This window comes from Chenopodium album, chromosome 27 (genome assembly GCF_948465745.1).
Source record: "Chenopodium album chromosome 27, dcCheAlbu1.1, whole genome shotgun sequence".
Taxonomy (NCBI): domain Eukaryota; kingdom Viridiplantae; phylum Streptophyta; class Magnoliopsida; order Caryophyllales; family Amaranthaceae; genus Chenopodium; species Chenopodium album.
Window position 1 is genome coordinate 2,811,948 of NC_137860.1, and position 20,023 is coordinate 2,831,970.

Below are 20,023 nucleotides of genomic sequence, written 5' to 3' on the forward strand. Positions count from 1 at the left end.
AGCATAATTGGTTTAGGCAAATGAGAAGAAACAGAGAGGAATCTGATAAGATAGATTATTTTTACATCCTAATAGCAAAAAATGCACATAGCAGTAATAAATAGATAAGAAACTACAGAACCACATTTCAATGCTCTGTAGTCTGTAACTCTGTACTACTAAGTTCAATGCTCAATTTTTGCACAAAAAGTCCAACTGATAAATGTTGCATTCAAGCAGCACCAAACAGAGAAAACTCGTAATGGTTATATAATCCTGCTAGGGAAAATGATTATATGAGGAACACAATGCTAGAGCTGAATATTTTTATAAAAAAAAATAAAAAAAAGATATCCTTTAAACATACTCTAATTCATTGAACAACATAGCCAAAGCAAACCATTTTTCAAACATTTTAAAGAAGCTTAGCAACCACGGTCTCATGCCCAGTAACCTAAATTCTACAGAGTAATTCATATGAGGCCATGCCACATTAGCCAAATACAAAATACATCCCATGGTTTTATACTATTTTTATCGAGTCATATAGCCTCAATTTTCCGAGAGAAAACAAGAACTTATCCTCGATTTTTGAGAGCACACAAGAACTTATCCCCGATTTTTGAGAGCACACAAGAACTTATCCCCGATTTCCAAAAGCAAACAAGAGCTTATCCTCACTTTCAGAGAGCAAACAAGAACTCAGAAATTGGTGATAGCATATGAAAAACAATTTTTTTGCCAGAGCTACATGACACCAGCCTATTGGTTATAGCCTCAATTTCTCAAAAAAAGAACAGGTATGCCTACCATGCTACAAGACTACAAGAGCTACATGACACCAGCTTATTTCTGATAGCCTATCAACAACAATTTTTTGCATATTTCATCCAATTAATACCTGAATGTCTAAAGCTCAAATATCAATCTAATTACATTTTTCAGCCTTCAAAATCATTTCAAGTTTCCATCTTTCCTTCACAGGATCCCAAAAAACATATCAAATTTTTGAGTTTTAACATCTTACCTAAAAAAATGAGTAAACTCTTTTTTTTTTTTTTTTTTTTTTTTTTTTTTTTTTTTTTGACAAAAGAGTTACTCCTTATTTTGACCCCCTCAATAGAAATTCCATAATTTGAATTTCAAATCTTAAATTGCAAAAAAAAAAAAAAAAAAAAAAAAAATAGTAACAGCAACACGAAATTAATCTTGCCACAATGATTAGTATCATAATTAAAAGTTTTGAAATAAAAACATCATAAATTTGTGTAGTATCTTGTTAAACCATGTACTTCAGCAAAGAACAGCTTTTTCAATTCTACTCAAATTTCACTGCTAGGTACATTCATACATCATAATAGACCTTAAAGAAGCTCAAAAGAACAAGCAAGTCAAATGACACCATAAGCTACACACAAGTACAGTATGCATTGCACATTTGCACTATCACATAGAAGAGCACCAAAAAGCTGTAGATACCAGAAAATATTCACCACTACAACTAGGTATTTATAAAAGTACTAAAAAAGATAGCCACCCTAAAAGTCAAAAACTACTTGCAATGGCCTTCATGTGAAATCAGCTGCTTCTCCTCCATTAACCATGAAAACAACCGAATGTATATACTTAAACGATGTGAAATCCCAACACTGCAGAAAGACGAACATAATAATATCAGAATGACATATCCATCCTAAAATTATCATGCACAATTGCATAAATAATCTACAAAGATTTAAACTTTCGTGCAAACTCAAGGCACCCTTAAACAAACAAACAACAATCCCTAAAGTAAAAGTGTGTAAATTAAAAGAAAAGAGAGGAAGTATCAATCAATAATTCGGTATCCAAGCTTTTAAAATGTACTCGTAGCACGTAAATTTACATACAAAAGAACACAAACATTGATATTGATACTCTCACAAACAAATCACATGTATTAATAGGAAACTTTCTTATTCTCAAAATACTGATTAACAAACCAATTGGACAGAGTTACCAACTATGCAATCTAATATTCTTTTGGAATGCTTTCCACTCCTAGCTTTACAATGAATATAAGTCCTATCCTATCCTTATCTTCCTTATATTTTTTTTTTTTTAATTATTTCTTTGGAGAATGAGGGGCTGGATTTTCCATCTAGTTTGATGGTTTGATACTTTACAAATCATGCATAAAGAGGTCTAAGATTGGTCTTTTATTTTTATTATTATTTATAAAGGTAATAAAAGAATTTCTGTTCAGCCAACAGCAAGGCCAACATCAGTCCACCAGCTCAATTTGAATATTTTCGAAGTGAAGGTTATTGCACAAGAGCGCTGTAATTGTGTATAAGCCTAACCTTATGTCTCTACTGATGTAATTGTGTATTAGCCTAACCTTATGTCTCTACTGATGTTGAAACACTGGGCCCTTGGCAATTAAGGAGCAACTGCCCATCGTGACTTGTAAGCCATGACTATTGTAGCAGATGTACACTGGCAATTAAGGAGTCACAAATTGAATTTTGACAAATGGTTGGCAAGACCACAATCCTCTCAGATTATTAGAGGGAATTAAAAGGCATCAATGAGAATTACTATTTCAATAATAACAAAGGTGGCGAAAAACACACATGAATTCTAACACAAAGGATTCATCACGACACAATATTAGTTACATTAGAGTAATACAACACAAGTCAGAAACCCTCAAATTTGGTTCTGCAGACTTACAGAGAAGAAATAAATCCTAAATTATATCGGTCAATTCTATTCGACTTATTTTGTTTGAATTAATTTTGTACTCATATTAATTAAGTGAAAGTAAGTCGAACTGAACAAGGCCTAAATTATATCCTACCTATACCAACTAGGATCATGAAACTAAAAAACCTTCCAAGAATATCCACCAGATTTTCTATGAAGTAAATTATCTTTCCAAGTTTCCTGTATGAACCCCCTCAAAAAAAAAAAAAAAAAAAAAACCCTAGATTCGACCTTAATAACAATGGATGCCCTGATAGACAAATCCTATTACACATAAATAGGGCCAAAGTTTAGCTGAGCAATCTAACTTTCTCAATAAATTTCAAATAGAAATGCTCTGTCCTAACAAGATATTCTATACATGAAAAGTTATGTGAATGAATTCAGGATTCCACAGTTCAAAGTAGGGCATCAATGATCTGTCTAATCTATATGCATCATGCAGGAAGTCACCCTAGCAATTAGAGAGAATAAACATGCAGAGCATCAAGAGGGAACAAGTGAAGGAGGCAGACCCAATCACGAGACAACGAGGACTTCGATGCTTTCTCGCACCCCAAACTGCACTTCCTATCATTAACTTTTCTCATTAGAGCCATGATGTCCCCTACAACTAATGGCAAGCAAGGAAACACAAATACCTAGGTTTCTGGGCATATAAGATATGATCAATTTAAGTAGTGCTTAGTCAACTTATTGTGCAAGCGCAAATTGCAAAGAAACAGAAGCACAAATCTATACTATATTTTAAATATAGAAAAGCGTTAAGATTTTATGTAAATGAGCATAACATGTAGAAATTAAACATTCCCATACTTTTCCTATCCTATTCTCATCCCGAGTCTCCACTATTTCCCTGTCTTTTTTTTAAGGGCAAGCTCATAAACATTAGCTAATTGCACTAATAGAAGAAGAATCAATAATACAGCTAATCGCATATAAAAGTGGAACCCTGGCCTGCACCCTAGAATTTGTAAAGTATCATGCTCATATAGAAATCTCTTGGGTTAACAAATTTATCAAAGGCCAGCCAAAAGGGATATAGACAATTATTTAGATTTTTGAGCAAGCAAAAGTCTATGTAATCCCGTGCAGAATCCCAAATGACCACCTAGTTTGAAGGATCGATGGTTACATAATGCATACCAAGGTCAAAGGTCTATGTTGGGTTCACTCTTTATAAACCTTCCACAGTATCTTTATTAATCAAATATGGATGAAAAATTCAGATGTATTGTTCAGTGTTCAGCCAATATCAGTGCAAGAAAAACACTACTATATTAATATGGATAGCTTCATACTTACATTAACAAAGTCCTGGCAGTGGCATCATCAATTATGTCATAGCCTCATCTTGCACATCATCCACAGTACGTCTGAAGAAATGAAGAATGTGATTCAGACCTTTCATAGCTGATTTTACATACAACATGGTTCTTCAAAGATAATAACAAAGCTTAACATAATATAATGGATGCAAAATTGGTAGAAAATAGACTATTTTAGAAGCAAGAGAAACCAAAAGAGGAAGTGAAAATGGAGTTATAAAGAGCTTCTGAATATACTCCAGATAAAATTATCACAGAATCAAGATTGAAGCACCATTCAGGTAATAGATTAAGCAATACTTTGGTTTGACGAGAGCAATGTCAATAAACGCCTATACTTTATAGACTTCTGATGGAAATTTTAGCTAACTTAATACCATTAAGTAAGTAATTTACTACAGATTAGCAGTGACAATTAGCCAAGAGCAATAAGCATTAGTTACAAATCAATTGTAATTTACTACATGGTTATTAACTATTATCAACCAAACAGGTCACAGAACACAATACAGAAAATGCATTTAAGCAAACATGATTCAAAGTCTTAAGCATTTGGATTTGGAAGCAATGAAAGATAAGCGCGACATTCAAAAACTCTGCTTACTTATTCTTTATCATTGGCAAGGTTTCCCTTTCAGAAGGCAGCTTATCTTCGATCCAAACAAGGCTGCCCACAAAACACCCCACAAAACACTCCATCCACGAACCTCCCATTGGCAATCCATGAAGTTTGATAGCATCAAATTTTTTGGACTCCAAGTCATACCAACCAAACCTCCGGTCTTCTGTTTCCAACAAAATTTGTTTCCCATCTTTGGAGTAAACAATAGGGAATACTAATTTGTTTCCCATACTCATTGTTTCACTACTAATACCAATACTAAACAATTTAACCCAAGACTCATTGTTTCCATACTCCTTCATTACCCATGTATCGCCTTTCAGAAAACCCACATGCTCCCCTAAAATATCATAATAACTAACAAAAGCACACAGACATTGACCCAATACCGTTAACTGTGGCATCGCACAACGCTCATTATCATCAATCAATTTGGAGTAGTCGAAAAACAAGAAACTCTCAGTCTGAAGATCGAAACTAACTATTACAAGTATGTTAATAGATTTTTTGGAGCGAGCATTGAAATGTAAAGCCTCATTAACAAGAACACCACTATGATTATCAAAGGTAAAATCATAGATACCTTGAACAGATTTCCAGGAATTATTGTTGCGACTATACAATTCCGCTTCAACGTAGTTACCCAACTTCAAAACCTTGTAATCGTCGTTCTTACTGTCGTACCCAAATCCGAACACACCAACAAGATATGCAATCCTGTTAGGTTCTGGAATAATAGGTAGCTTAAACTGTGATTTCGTAAGTGGGTTGAACAACAAGATTTCATTACTGTTGGCAATGCAAATGATGCCATTGCAAGACCCAAACACCTGAATTATCTGTTTTGAAAGAGGGAGCTGGACCTCCGAGAAGGAGATTTTGTCATGGTCGAAATCTGCAGAATAAAGAGACCCATAAAAGAAGATGAGTTGAAGATTGGAGTTGGAAATTAGGGTTTGATTTAGGTGAAGTTTGATGAAATTGGGGGTTTTGATTAAGGAATTCCAGAATTTGCAGACGCATTTGAAGCGTAAAAGTGATTTAACAGGTAATCTTGAGAGAATTTCGGTGATTATCTCAGTCGGAAGTGCCGCCATTGTTGCTTTAGTTCGAGCTTCAGCTATAATTGTGATTTTGAATTCTTGTTACTACAGGAAGTAGAGGAAGTGTGTGTTTTTTTTCTTTTTCTTTTTTTTTTTCTGGCAGTCACGCTTTGTGAAGCTTGTTGGGGAAGATTTGTTGCGCGGAAATCTACAATTTGAAGCCGACGTGGTTTATGGCCCTGTTTGGCACTTTGGCGGTAGCATTTTAAGTAGTGGTTAGCGTTAAGTGTGTTTAGTATGGTATTGTTTTATATAGCGGAAGTGGTGTGTCTAGTATAGTGGTGTTTCACATAGCGGTGTGTCTGGTATGGTAGCGTTTAGATAGCTTGTGTCTAACGTTAAAAATATTAGCGTTTGAAAGGTAGCGGCCGCAGTGACGGATCCAGGATTTTTCAGGTGCTAGATCACCACCGACTACTAATCAATAATTAATGCAAGAATATTAAAAAAAAGCTAATATTTAAAAAAAAAAAAATTCCAAAATGTTAAGAGTTAATTAATTTAGTCAAGGTGTGAATGTCCACACTCCAATTCTTCATTGCATTTAATGTAGTAGCCAACCCTAATTGCCACCCTCTAAGGTTATAGCCCACAATGTAATAGTGGTTCTTACTACTATAAATAGCCATGTAATTTCACTTGTATGATGCACAAAATATTACCAAGAGTAATACATAAAAGTAGTAATACTTCTCTTATTACCTTCTTCTCTTAATCCTCTAATTTCTATATATTTCATAACACGTTATCAGCACCATCTTCAATCAGGTATACTTATACCGATTATCCAATTTTTACAAAGATTCAATTTCTTTCACAAAATATATTTTGAGGAGTATGCTCTATAGTTGCCCATATGAGATCCTCTATACCAGAAACTCACAATATATTTCTCCACAAAATTACTCTACATAATTAGCCATGTTGATTAAAAATGATGATATCAATACATACCTTATTTATGATACTTAGTTTGGTAACTCTCATGCATGGTTATAGAAAGTAATATATAATTACTTGTGCATGTGGAAATATTTGTTGTATGCATGTTAATAGAGTAAATTTCATGGTCACACAAATCATGTTTATACTTACTTACTTGTGCATAATTACTAAAATGAAAAAAAAATGATGCAGCCTTTATATTTATTTAATTTTTAGATTACACACTTTTATGTTTCTTTCAGTTTTCGAACCCTTGACCTCATGAATAGATTAGGGTTCTCGGACCACTACGGCTTGCATCCCAGTGTGATACTTATTTACGTTCGTAAATATTAATAGTTTGATTACGATTATTTTACCAGTCTACTAGAACATTGTATGATATTTTTACAGTAGTGTAAAGCTGAAACGGATAATTTACCCCCCTATAAAAGGCGGATTACACCCCCTTATTTCACCATACAAACCTTATCCCCTCCTTAAACTTTACCCAAATTATCTCCTCTTCTTCTTCCTCCATTTACACCGGTCACACACCATGTTCCCCGTCGACAACCGACAACCACCACACCCCTTTACCTTTGAAGAAGATTTAAGGAAATTAAAACTATATTTAGTTTTAATTATGGCCCTAGTAGTTTTATTAATGGCAATGATGATTTTCATCATTTTACATAAGTAACGCTCGGTTTTTCGACAAAGGGAATTCATGCATGTAATCTCCGTAGTACTTCAAGTTTTTTTTTGTCTTCTAGGTAGATTATAAGTGCATTTTGTTATAATAAATGTTCCTTTTGTCTTATCATTAATGTATGTAATTAATATTATTATTATTATTGTTGTTGTTGTTGTTGTCGGTGATGTAGTGATAGTAGTAGTATTTATTGTTATTGTTATTATTATCATTGTTATTGTTATTATTGTTGTTGTCGTTACTAACGTAATTATCATGTTTAATTTTAGCTTAACTTTATGTACATCATAATAATAACCCAAGGGGGAGAAGCAAATATGTTTTAAATGGATTATTATTATGATTATAATTTGATTAATTTAATTATCACTTGCTTAATTGGCTTAATAATAATTACCTATTTGATTGTAGTTAAAATGGGAGACTTGATGAAAAGACAATTTGACGTATTAGACTTGTCCGGACATAATTATCTTGAATGGACAGTTGATGCCCAAATAAATTTGAAGGCTCAGGGATTGGAACATATAATCAAAGAAATTACCATCCCAGGAAACGAAAAAGATGCCCCTGCTCAAGTTAAAGTTCCAACTGATCAAGAGAAAGAAAAAGCTATAGTTCTCTTAAGGCATCATTTACATAACAGTTTGAAAACTGAGTATTTAATGGTGGAAAATCCCAGAGAACTATGGGATAGCCTGAAAGGAAGATATGACCACCATAAAAGGGTACTCCTTCCTTCAGCACAATTTGAGTGGACAAACCTGAGATTTCAGGACTTTAAATCTGTCAGTGATTATAATTCATCACTATATAAAATCGTATCAATATTGAGATATTGTGATCAACCAGTCACTGAAGTGCAAATGATAGAGAAAACACTCTCTACATTCCATGCTAACAACATTGTATTGCAACAGCAATACCGTGAAAGAGGCTTTGCAAAATATTCTGAGCTTATTTCTACATTATTGGTTGCTGAAAAGAATAATGATCTTCTGTTGAAGAATCACAACCTAAGACCAACTGGGTCTCAAGCATTCAATGAAACAAATGCTGTAGAAAGCTCAAATCCACCCGAGACAAATGTTGCTCATAGAGGTGGACGTGGAAAATATAATAACCGTGGCAGAGGTCGTGGAAATTTCCGCGGACGTGGCCGTGGACGTGGTTATGGCCGTGGTAGAGGCCAATTTCCCCCTAGAAACAACACTCAAAGGGGGCATCAACAAGGAAACAAAAATCAAGCCACCACAAAAGGAAAAGACATGTTATAGATGTGGCATGACTGGACATTGGGGACGTACTTGTCGTACGGCCAAACATCTGGTAGAACTATACCAGGCTTCCATTAAAGGGAAAGAAAAACATGCCGAAACAAATTATGTTAATGAAGAAAATGTCCCTGGAATTAGCCTTGATGTGTCTGATTTCCACATAGACAATGGTGAAGCTGGTGGTGAATTTATCTTTGGAGAGAATAATCATGTTTAGATAATTCATCAATTACTATGATATGTATTATGTTTTCATTATGTACTTTTCTTGTATGTTTTTTTTTTCATGTTCAAGTTATGTACTCTTAATTATTCATCATTAATAAAGTAAGTCCAGTTTAATTATCTTAAACTAATCTTATACTTATTATTTTATGAAGATATGGATCTGCCCGAAGTTGGTTCCAAATTTCAATGCCTATTGGACAGTGGAACAACACACACTATTCTGAAGGATAGAAAATATTTTTTTAAGTTAAAATTATTTCAAGCAAATGTTAATACCATTTCTGGGTCAGCCAAGCTAATAGAAGGTTCTGGAAAAGCTTGCATAATACTCCCAAATGGAACAAAATTAATCATTAATGACGCTTTATATTCGAGTAAATCTCGAAGAAATCTTATAAGTTTTAAAGATGTGCGTCAAAATGGTTTTCATTTAGAAACAATGATAGTGGATCAAAAGGAATATTTATGCCTCACGGCAGAAAAACATGGCAAGAAACATGTGTATGAGAAATTGCCAGCATATTCTTCAGGGTTATATCATATAGATATACGACCAGTTGAAATAAATTCGATATCTAACCAGAAGTTAGATAATAAGAATCTGCTAAATTTATGGCATGATCGTTTGGGTCATCCTGGTACAGGAATGATGCACAAGATTATAGCAAATTCAGTAGGACATTCAATTAGGAATGTTAAAATCCCTCGATCAGATGAATTAACATGCTCTGCATGTTCACTTGGCAAATTAATAATAAGGCCATCTATGAACAAAATTGCTACTGAATCTCCAACATTTTTAGAGAGGATTCAAGGAGACATTTGTGGACCAATTAATCCTGCATGTGGACCATTCCGATATTTTATGGTATTAATTGATGCCTCAACTCGATGGTCACATGTAAGTCTCTTATCCAGTAGAAATGTTGCTTTTGCAAAACTCCTTGCTCAAATTATTAAACTAAGAGCACAATTTCCAGACCATACAATAAAAAGAATAAGGCTTGACAATGCAGGGGAATTTACATCCCAAACATTTAATGATTATTGTATGTCGATTGGAATTGTTGTAGAACATCCAGTAGCTCATGTTCATACACAAAATGGACTTGCTGAGTCATTAATTAAGAGACTACAATTGATTGCAAGGCCATTATTGATGAGATCAAAATTGCCTTCATCTGCTTGGGGTCATGCCATAATACATGCGGCAACTCTAATTAGGTTGAGACCAACTGCTTATCATAAGTTCTCACCACTACAATTAGTTTTTGGTCGAGAACCTAATGTCTCACATCTAAAAATTTTTTGTTGTGCGGTGTATGTTCCTATTGCTCCACCCCAACGAACAAAGTTGGGTCCACAAAGAAGGCTGGGAATTTATGTTGGGTTTGAATCACCCTCCATAATTAAATATCTTGAACCAATGACCGGTGATTTATTTACGGCCAGATTTGCCGACTGTCATTTCAATGAGACAGTATTCCCAGCCTTAGGGGGAGAGAAAGTGGACCCACGAAAGAAAGAAATAGAAATCATTTGGAATGCAACACAATTGTCAATGTTTGATCCACGAACAAATATGTGTGAACAAGAAGTTCAGAAAATTGTTCATTTACAAAGCATTGCAAATCAGCTGCCTGATGCATTTATAGATGCAAAGAAAGTGACAAAATCACATATACCAGCTGAAAATGCCCCTGCACGAATTGAAATTCCATCTGGTGATAAGATCACTGAAAATGAATCTCTAGCACGCCGAAAGCGTGGAAGACCACTTGGTTCAAAAGACTCTAAACCAAGAAAATTAAAAAGACCTGATGAGATCAACAATATTCCCCTTACAGAAGGTCAAGAAAGACAAAGTACAGATGAGAATAGAGAAAAAGATGATAATCTGAAAGGGGATGAACAAGATGACCATGACATCGATAACAATGAAACTTCAATAAATTTTGTTTCTACCAGGAATTATTGGAATAGAAATGATGTTATCGTAAATGAAATATTTGCATATTCCATTGCAATTGAAATGGCATCTAACGAAAATGATAGTGAACCAAGAACAGTGGAAGAATGTCGTTGCAGGCATGATTGGCCAAAATGGAAAGAGGCAATGCAGACAGAGTTAAAGTCACTCGAAAGACGAGAAGTGTTTGGAAAAATAACCCTTACACCAGAAGGTGTAAAGCCAGTTGGATACAAGTGGGTATTTGTGAGAAAACGAAATGAGAAAAATGAAATTGTTAGATACAAGGCAAGACTTGTAGCCCAAGGTTTTTCTCAAATTCCAGGGATTGATTATGAGGAGACATATTCTCCCGTAGTTGATGCAACTACGTTAAGATTTCTGGTAAGCTTGACAGTCTCAGAAGGACTAAAGATGCGATTAATGGATGTAGTAACCGCATATTTATATGGGTCACTCGATACAGATATTTATATGAAAGTCCCAGATGGACTAAAATTACCAGAAAACCACAAGCCTAGACATTTACTTTCCATAAAATTGAAAAGGTCACTTTATGGATTGAAACAGTCTGGGAGGATGTGGTATAATCGTCTTAGTGAATACCTTATGAAAGAAGGATTCAAGAATAATCAAATCAGTCCTTGTGTTTTCATTAAGAGATCACAATCAGGGTTTGCAATTGTTACAGTTTATGTTGACGACTTGAATATCATTGGAACCCCAAATGAACTTGAAAGAACTGCAAAATACTTGATGAAAGAATTTGAGATGAAAGACCTTGGACAAACTAAATTTTGCCTTGGATTGCAAATTGAGCACTTAAATAATGGTATTTTCGTCCATCAGTCTAACTACACCGAAAGAGTGTTAAAACGTTTTTTCATGGACAAAGCGACCCCAACAAACACCTCGATGATTGTTCGGTCTTTGACTATGAAATATGATCCATTTAGACCTCGAGAGGAAAACGAGGATGTCCTTGGTCCTGAAGTACCATATCTAAGTGCAATTGGGGCTCTAATGTATCTAGCTAACAATACTAGACCAGACATAGCTTTTTCTGTGAATTTGTTAGCCAGGTTTAGCAACGCACCAACGAAGAGACACTGGAAAGGAGTAAGACACTTACTACGATATCTACGAGGAACGAAAGATCTTGGTTTGTTTTATCAATCAAGGCAAGATGCCACCCTCATCGGATATGCAGATGCTGGATATCTATCAGACCCACAAAACGCCAAGTCACAAACTGGATATCTGTTCACCTATGGTGGAACTGCAATTTCTTGGAAATCAACAAAGCAAACCTTAACTGCAACATCATCAAATCATGCTGAGTTGATTGCCCTTTATGAAGCAGGACGTGAGTGTGTATGGCTAAGGTCAATGATCGGCAATATCCAAGAAGAATGTGGGATGAAAGAAGTAACTGAAAGTCCAACCATCATTTACGAAGATAATACTGCATGTATCGCACAAGTAACTGAAGGATATATTAAAGGTGATAGGACTAAACATATATCCCCAAAACTGTTCTTTACACACGATTTGCAGAAGGAAGGGAAGATAAATGTCCAACAGATCCAATCATCTGATAATCTTGCAGACTTGTTTACAAAGTCCCTACCTTCGAAGAGTGTTTGAGCGGTTGGTCCACAAGATTGGGATGCGTCGTCTTCATAAACTATGTTAAAATCAGGGGGAGCATTATATGCACTGCACTCTTTTTCCCTTCGATCAGGTTTTTATCCCAATGGGTTTTTCCTGACAAGCTTTTTAATGAGGCAGTACACTAAAGCATATAGTAATATATTGTTGTACTCTTTTCCCTTAGCTATGGCTTTTATCCTAAAGGGTTTTACCTAGCAAGGTTTTAACGAGGCAACATATACCCTATTCTGTATGGACATTCAAGGGGGAGTGTTAAGAGTTAATTAATTTAGTCAAGGTGTGAATGTCCACACTCCAATTCTTCATTGCATTTAATGTAGTAGCCAACCCTAATTGCCACCCTCTAAGGTTATAGCCCACAATGTAATAGTGGTTCTTACTACTATAAATAGCCATGTAATTTCACTTGTATGATGCACAAAATATTACCAAGAGTAATACATAAAAGTAGTAATACTTCTCTAATTACCTTCTTCTCTTAATCCTCTAATTTCTATATATTTCATAACACAAAAGTAATAAATATCCATATTACAACCAAATAAAGGAAATTACAATTGCTCTCTACGAGTTTTCATGTTTTGATATCGATCTATAATATCATTCATGTCAACATTCAAAAACATATCTCGCTCTATATAAGTAACCAAGCAATCATTCAACATTTGATCTCCCATGCTATTACGCAATTTATCTTTCACTTGCGTCATTCCTGAAAATACCCTTTCTACACTTGTCATTGCAACGGGTAGAGTTAGAACCAACTTCAAAAGCAAGTACACTCGTTCATGGGTTTCATGCTTTCCCGTCTCAACAAGTTTCACGGAAAGCTCACTAAGACTCTAATATGAAATCATCAATTAATCAATTTTACTATCAATTTATAATATCAATTTACAGGAAACAATTTATAATATCAAATTATCAATTTACAGGAAAAAATTTCAATTCCTAAAAAAAAAAAGCAGCAATTCAATTCCTAAAAAATCAGAAACCCTAACTCCCTAAATTGATAAATTATCAACAATTTCAAAAAACAATAGAACACACACTAATTAACTAGATTAAATTACATAATCAACTCAATTTATCACAAATTCAAGTACTCAACCCAACAATTCAACAATTTGGGTATAATTTACAAATTTAAAAACTTAAAAACAAACTTACTTGGCAGCAAGGAGAGTCAAAGAACGCGAGTGTGTGTGTATGCGGATGGAGCAACCGGCGAGGCGGACAAGCGGTGCGGCGGCGAAGAGCGAAGAGAGAGATTGAGATTTGAGAGTGCGTGATTTTGAATATGGTCTCTGTTTTGTTTCTTTTCCCCTTCCAGTACTGACTGTCCGTGTTTTTTGTTTTTTTAATTTTTTTTTTTTTAAATTTTGCTAGGTCACGTGACCTACCTGGACCAAGGGTAGGTCCGCCAAAGGTAGCGGGTAGTTTTTGATAAATTTTGTTTACTTTTTAAATATTATGCATGTATTTTTATTGTATTTTAACATTTCAAGCGCTATTTTTGTTAAACACTAATACTATTACCCTCTATATTGACAGGCAACTTCTACCCACTACTAATTGACAGCTACTTGCTACTCTAACAACTACCCGTTACTTAACCACTAAAAGTTACCTGTTACCACTAATTTTGCCAAACAGGACCCATAGGTGATTAAAGATTTTGGCAGGTTTTGAACATGAAACCGGCCGGAAAAAACATTGTGAGCTTAATTTAGTATAGGTGATTAAGGTTTATTCTAACCTCACTAGAGGCATTTTGGGATGGAGATTCTCTCTTCGGCCTTCCATCCACTCCCAGAAGGCCAAATCTATTAATCTTTGTAGTTGAAATATTGAATCAAAGGTGTGTGCAGTACATATCATGCTATTGGGAATTTGAGATGGATTTTAATGTTATACTAAATAATTTTCTGTAGCTTGTACGAATAGATATGTTAAAGATAAAACACAATACATCTTCGTTATACAGTTAGACTTTTACATCCAGGATCCAACATGTATCATTGATACTAATAGGAACTGAAACATTATGGCAAGGAAATTTGATTTAGCGGGAGAAGAAGAGGAAGAATTTGGAACAAAAATACCATTTGATTTGTTTCATTTCTATTATATCAATGTAACATCATTTCTACATTTGTACATGGTATATATGAAAGTCATTTTACGTAACACATTTATAAATACCTAGAAAAAGGTGAAAATAAGATAATACACCCGGATGCACCATGTGCATGGTACACCCGGTAAATAAAAAAAAAAAAGCGGAAAGAACATATAGTGTTTGAGAAAGAGCCTTCAACCCACTTATTAGTTTAGTTTGACTCCAAACATTTAAAGTCATTTTCAACTAAATTTAAAATTAAGGCGATCTTAGAAACTTAGAATTTGATCACAAATCCTAAGACGTTTTTTATATTCTTAAGTCAATTTAAGTTTCAAGTTTACATCTTTCCTTCACAAGATCCCAAATAACACATCAATTTTTTAAATTTTAACATCTTTCATCATAAATGAGCAACTCCTTAATTTTTTTTTTTTTGACAAAAGAGTAACTCCTTATTTTGACCCTCTCAATAGAAATTCCATAATTCAAATTTCAGACCTCAAATTGCACCTTTTATTTTCCACTTGGCAAAATTAGTCACATCAACATGAAATTAAGCTTGCTACAATGATTAGTATCACAATTTGAAGTTAGCCACCCTAAAACTACTTGCAATGGCCTTCATGCGAAATCATCTAGCTGCTTCTCCTCCAATAACCATGAAAACAACCAAATGTGCATACTTTAACGATGTGAAATTCCAACACTGCAGAAAGACGAACATATTAATATCAGCATGACATATTCATAAACTAATCATGCACAATTGCATAAAAAGGTTTAAACTTTCTTGAGACTCAAGGCACCCTTAAACAAACAAACAACAATCCCAGAAGTAGATGGGTTCTTAGTGTAGTAGATTCATGTCAATTCAATATCCAAGTTTTTAGATATACATTTTGCAAATTAACATACTCCCTCTATTTAATTTTTCTAATTTACACACTTTCCTTTGCACAGAATCCAAGAATTGCATTAAAATTTAAAGGAGATAAAAAAAAAAAAAAAGGTAAAATGTGAAAGTTACAACTAAAATACATATTATTAGTGAGAACAAAAGCATTGGGTCCAATTTCTAAGTGAGCACGTAAATTTACATACAAAAGAACACAAGCATTGATACTAATACTCTCACAAACAAGTCATGCATTTATAGAGTGACCTACTATGCAATCTAATGCTTTTCCACTCCTAGCTTTACACTGAATATAAGTCCTATCCTAGCCTAATCTTCCCCATTTTTAATTTTTTATTTATTTTTTATTTTTTTATTTTTTATTTCTTTGGAGATGGAGGGGGCTGGGTTTTCCATCTACTTTGAGGGTTTGAAACTTTAAAAATCATGCATAAAAAGGTCAAGATTGGTCTTTTATAAAGGTAATAAAAGAATTTCTGTTCAGCAAAGAGCAAGGCCAACATCAGTCCACCAGCTCAATTTAAATCTTTTCAAAGTGAAGGTTATTGCACAAGGACCAACAGCCCATTGTGACTTGTAAGCCATGACTCTATTTTAGCAGATGTACACTGGCAACTAAGGAGTCACTAAAATGAAATTGACAAATGGTTGGCAAGGCCGCAATCTTCTCACACTATTAGAGGGAAGTAAAGGGCATCAATGAGAATTACCATTTCAATGATCTGTCTACTCTATATACATCACGCAGGGAGTCACCCTAGCAGTTAGAGAGAATAAACGTGCACAGAGGAAACAAGTGAACGAGGCAAACCCAATCACCAGAAAACGAGGAATTAGATGCTTCCTCCCACCCCAAACTGCACTCCCTATTAATAACTTTTCTCGGGAGCCATGATGTCCCCTACAACTAATGGCAACCAAAGAAGCACAAATGCCTAGGTTTCTGGGCATATAACATCCGATCAATTTAAGTAGTGCTTTAGTCAACTTATAGTGCAAGCGCAAATTGCAAACTTGCAAAGAAACAGAAGCACAAATATACACTTATATTTTAAATATAGAAAAGTGTTAAGATTACGTAAATGAGCATAACATGAAGAAATTAAATATTCCCATAATTTGATCAATATACTAATTGAAGATAGTAAGCATTGTTTAAGCAATAATCAATATATTTTAATATAGAAAAGTGTTAAGATTATGTAAATGAGCAAGACATGTAGAATTTAACATTCCTTACTTTGATCAATATACCAATTGAAGATAATAAGCATTGTTTAAGCAATTATCAATAGAATAAATACCAAAGCCTTATATTCAACAAAATATGACTCTGAACTCTTATCCACTCCTTACAAATATCAATTCTGTCCTGTCCTATCCCCATCCCGAGTCTCCATAATTTTCCCCGTCTCTTTTTTAAGAGGAAGCTCATAATCATTAGCTAGTTGCACTAATGAATGAAGATTCAATGATACAACTAACCTCATTTAAAAGTGGAACCCTGCACCCTAAGTATCATGCTGATATAGGAATCTCTCAGGTTAACAAATTTAGCAAAGGCCAGCAAAAAGGACATCTGTTTTTTTTTTTTTTTTTTTTTAACATGCAAAAGTCAATGTAATTCTGTGCATAATCCCATATGACCACCTAGTTTGAAGGATCGATGATTACATAATGCATACCAAGATCAAAGGTCTATGTTGGGTTCACTCTTAATAAACACTCCAACGTTTCTTTATTATTAGAATATGGATGAAAAATTAGATGTATTGTTCAGTTTCAGCCAACATCAGTGCAAGAAAAACACTACTATTTTAATATGGATGGCTTCATACTTACATTAACAAAGTCCTGGCAGTGGCATCATCAATTATGTCATAGCCTCATCTTGCACATCATCCACAGTACGTCTGAAGAAATGAAGAATGTGATTCAGACCTTTCATAGCTGATTTTACATACAACATGGTTCTTCAAAGATAATAACAAAGCTTAACATAATATAATGGATGCAAAATTGGTAGAAAATAGACTATTTTAGAAGCAAGAGAAACCAAAAGAGGAAGTACAAATGGAGTTATAAAGAGCTTCTGAATATACTCCAGATAAAATTATCACAGAATCAAGATTGAAGCACCATTCAGGTAATAGATTAAGCAATACTTTGGTTTGACGAGAGCAATGTCAATAAACGCCTATAATTTATAGACTTCTGATGGAAATTTTAGCTAACTTAATACCATATAGTAAGTAACTTACTACAGATTAGCAGTGACAATTAGCCAAAAGCAATAAGCATTAGTTACAAATCAATTGTAATTTACTAGATGGTTATTAACTATTATCCCTGCAGATCAACCAAACAGGTCACAGAACACAATACAGAAAATGCATTTAAGCAAACAGGATTCAAAGTCATATGCTAAGAAAATATGTGCATTTGGATTTGGAAGCAATGAAAGAAAAGCAAGACATTCAAAAACTCTGCTTACTTCTTCTTCTTTATCATTGGCAAGGTTTCCCTTTGAGAACGCAGCTTATCTTCGATCGAAACAAGGCTGCCCACAAAACACCCCACAAAACGCCCCATCATCAAATGATCCCTTGGCATTCCATGAAGTTTAAAGTTAATTGCATCAAATTTTTTGGACTCCAAATCATACCAACCAAAGATGAGGTCGCTTATGCCCAACAAAATCTTTTTCCCATCTTTGGAGTAAACAATAGGCAATACTAGCCCGCATCTCGGGATACACTTGTTGCCAATACTAAACAGTCTAACCCAAGACTCATTGTTTCCATACTCCTTCATTACCCATATATCGCATTTCCAAAAATCCACATACTCCCTTAATTCTTCATGATAATTAACAAAAGCACACAGACATCGACCCAATTCCGTAAACTGTGGCGTCACATAAAACTCAGTATCATCAATCAATTTGGAGTAGTCGAAAAACAAGAAACTCTCAGTCTGAAGATCGAAACCAAGTATTATGTAGTCAGATTTGTTGGAGCGAGCATTGAAATGTAAAGCCTCACTAACAAGAACACCATGGCGATGATAATCAGGGGTAAAATCATAGATACCTTGAACAGATTTCCAGGAATTATCATTGCAACTATACAATTCCGCTTCAACAAACTTACCCATATCATTTATAAGAAAACATGGAACTAACTTCAAAACCCTGTAATCGTCGTTCTTACTGTCGTACCCAAATCCGAACAGACGAACAACCCTGTTAGGATTTGGAATAATAGGTAGTTTAAACTGTGATTTGGTAAGTGGGTTGAACAACAAGATTTCAGTTTTGTTGCCAATGCAAACGATGCCATTGCAAGACCCAAATACCTCAATTCCTTGAGTTGAGAGAGGGAGCTGGATCCCCGAGAAGGAGATGTGGTTATGGTCGAAATCTGCAGAATAAAGAGACGTATAAAAGAAGAGGAGTTGAACATTGGAGTTGGAAATTAGGGTTTGATTGAGGTGAAGTTTGATGAAATTGGGGGTTTTCATTAAGGAATTCCAGAATTTGCAGACGCATTTGAAGCGTAAAAGTGATTTAACAGGTAAGCGTAAGAGAATTTCGGTGATCATCTCAGTCGGAAGTGCCGCCATTGTTGCCTTAGTTCGAGCTTCAGCTATAATTGTGATTTTGAATTCTTGTTACTACAGGAAGGCAGGTTGTAGAGGAAGTGTGAAGTTTTTTTTTTCTTTTTTTTTTCTGACAGTCACGCTTTGTGAAGCTTGTTGGGGAAGATTTGTTGCGCGGAAATCTACAATTTGAAGCCGACCTGGTTTATGGCCCCGTTTGGCACTTTGGCGGTAGCGTTTTAAGTAGTGGTTAGCGTTAAGTGTGTTTAGTATGGTATTGTTTCATGTAGCGGAAGTGGTGTGTCTAGTATGGTGGTGTTTCATATAGCGGTGTGTCTGGTGTGGTAGCATTTAGATAGCTTATGTCTAACGTTAAAAATATTAGCATTTGAAAGGTAGCGGGTAGTTTTTGATAAATTTTGTTTACTTTTTTTAAATATTATGCATGTATTTTTATTGTATTTTAAATTTTCAACCGCTATTTTTGCCATTGACTAATACTATTACCCTCTATATTGACAGGCAACCTCTACCCACTACTAAGTATTTGCTACTCTAACAGCTACCCGCTACTTAATCGCTAAAAGTTCCCTACTATTGCTAGTTTTGCCAAACAGGACCCATGGGTGATTAAAGATTTTGGTGGGTTTTTAACACAAAACCGGTTGGCCCAACATTGTGGGCTTTATTTTGTATAGGTGATTAAGGTTTATTCTAACCTCACTAGAGGCATTTTGGGATGGAGATTCTCTCTTCGGCCTTCCACCCACTCCCAAAAGGCCAAATTTATTAATCTTGGTAGTTGAAATATTGAA

At 34.7% G+C, this 20,023-nt stretch overlaps 2 protein-coding genes across 3 annotated transcripts; both read right to left on the reverse strand.

Moving 5' to 3' along the window:
• Window positions 1-1,271: 1,271 nt before the first annotated feature.
• LOC145620903 (F-box protein CPR1-like) lies at window positions 1,272-19,468 on the reverse strand. Of its 2 annotated transcripts, none has more exons than XM_081675634.1 (3): window positions 18,103-19,468; window positions 17,451-17,521; window positions 1,272-1,628 (listed from the first exon to the last, which is right to left on the reverse strand). In XM_081675634.1, the coding sequence occupies exons 1-2, from the start codon at window positions 19,230-19,232 to the stop codon at window positions 17,482-17,484; spliced, it is 1,170 nt and encodes a 389-aa protein (XP_081531760.1). In that variant the 5' UTR covers window positions 19,233-19,468; the 3' UTR covers window positions 1,272-1,628; window positions 17,451-17,481. The 2 variants fall into 2 exon arrangements, with proteins under 2 accessions (XP_081531760.1, XP_081531761.1); XM_081675635.1 differs by lacking the exon at window positions 1,272-1,628 and adding an exon at window positions 15,286-15,398.
• On the reverse strand, window positions 4,656-5,774 carry LOC145619011 (F-box protein CPR1-like). Its single transcript, XM_081673614.1, has one exon. The coding sequence runs from the start codon at window positions 5,772-5,774 to the stop codon at window positions 4,656-4,658; it is 1,119 nt and encodes a 372-aa protein (XP_081529740.1).
• Window positions 19,469-20,023: the final 555 nt, after the last annotated feature.

Bases quoted from the DNA above. Each gene is read 5' to 3' on its own strand.
- LOC145619011 (XM_081673614.1), bottom strand. From the start codon at position 5,774: ATGGCGGCACTTCCGACTGAGATAATCACCGAAATTCTCTCAAGATTA.
- LOC145620903 (XM_081675634.1), bottom strand. From the start codon at position 19,232: ATGGCGGCACTTCCGACTGAGATGATCACCGAAATTCTCTTACGCTTA. The intron at 17,522-18,102 runs GTAAGCAGAGTT...TCATTTCTTCAG, and splicing joins CCAATGATAAAGAAGAAGAA to ACGTACTGTGGATGATGTGC.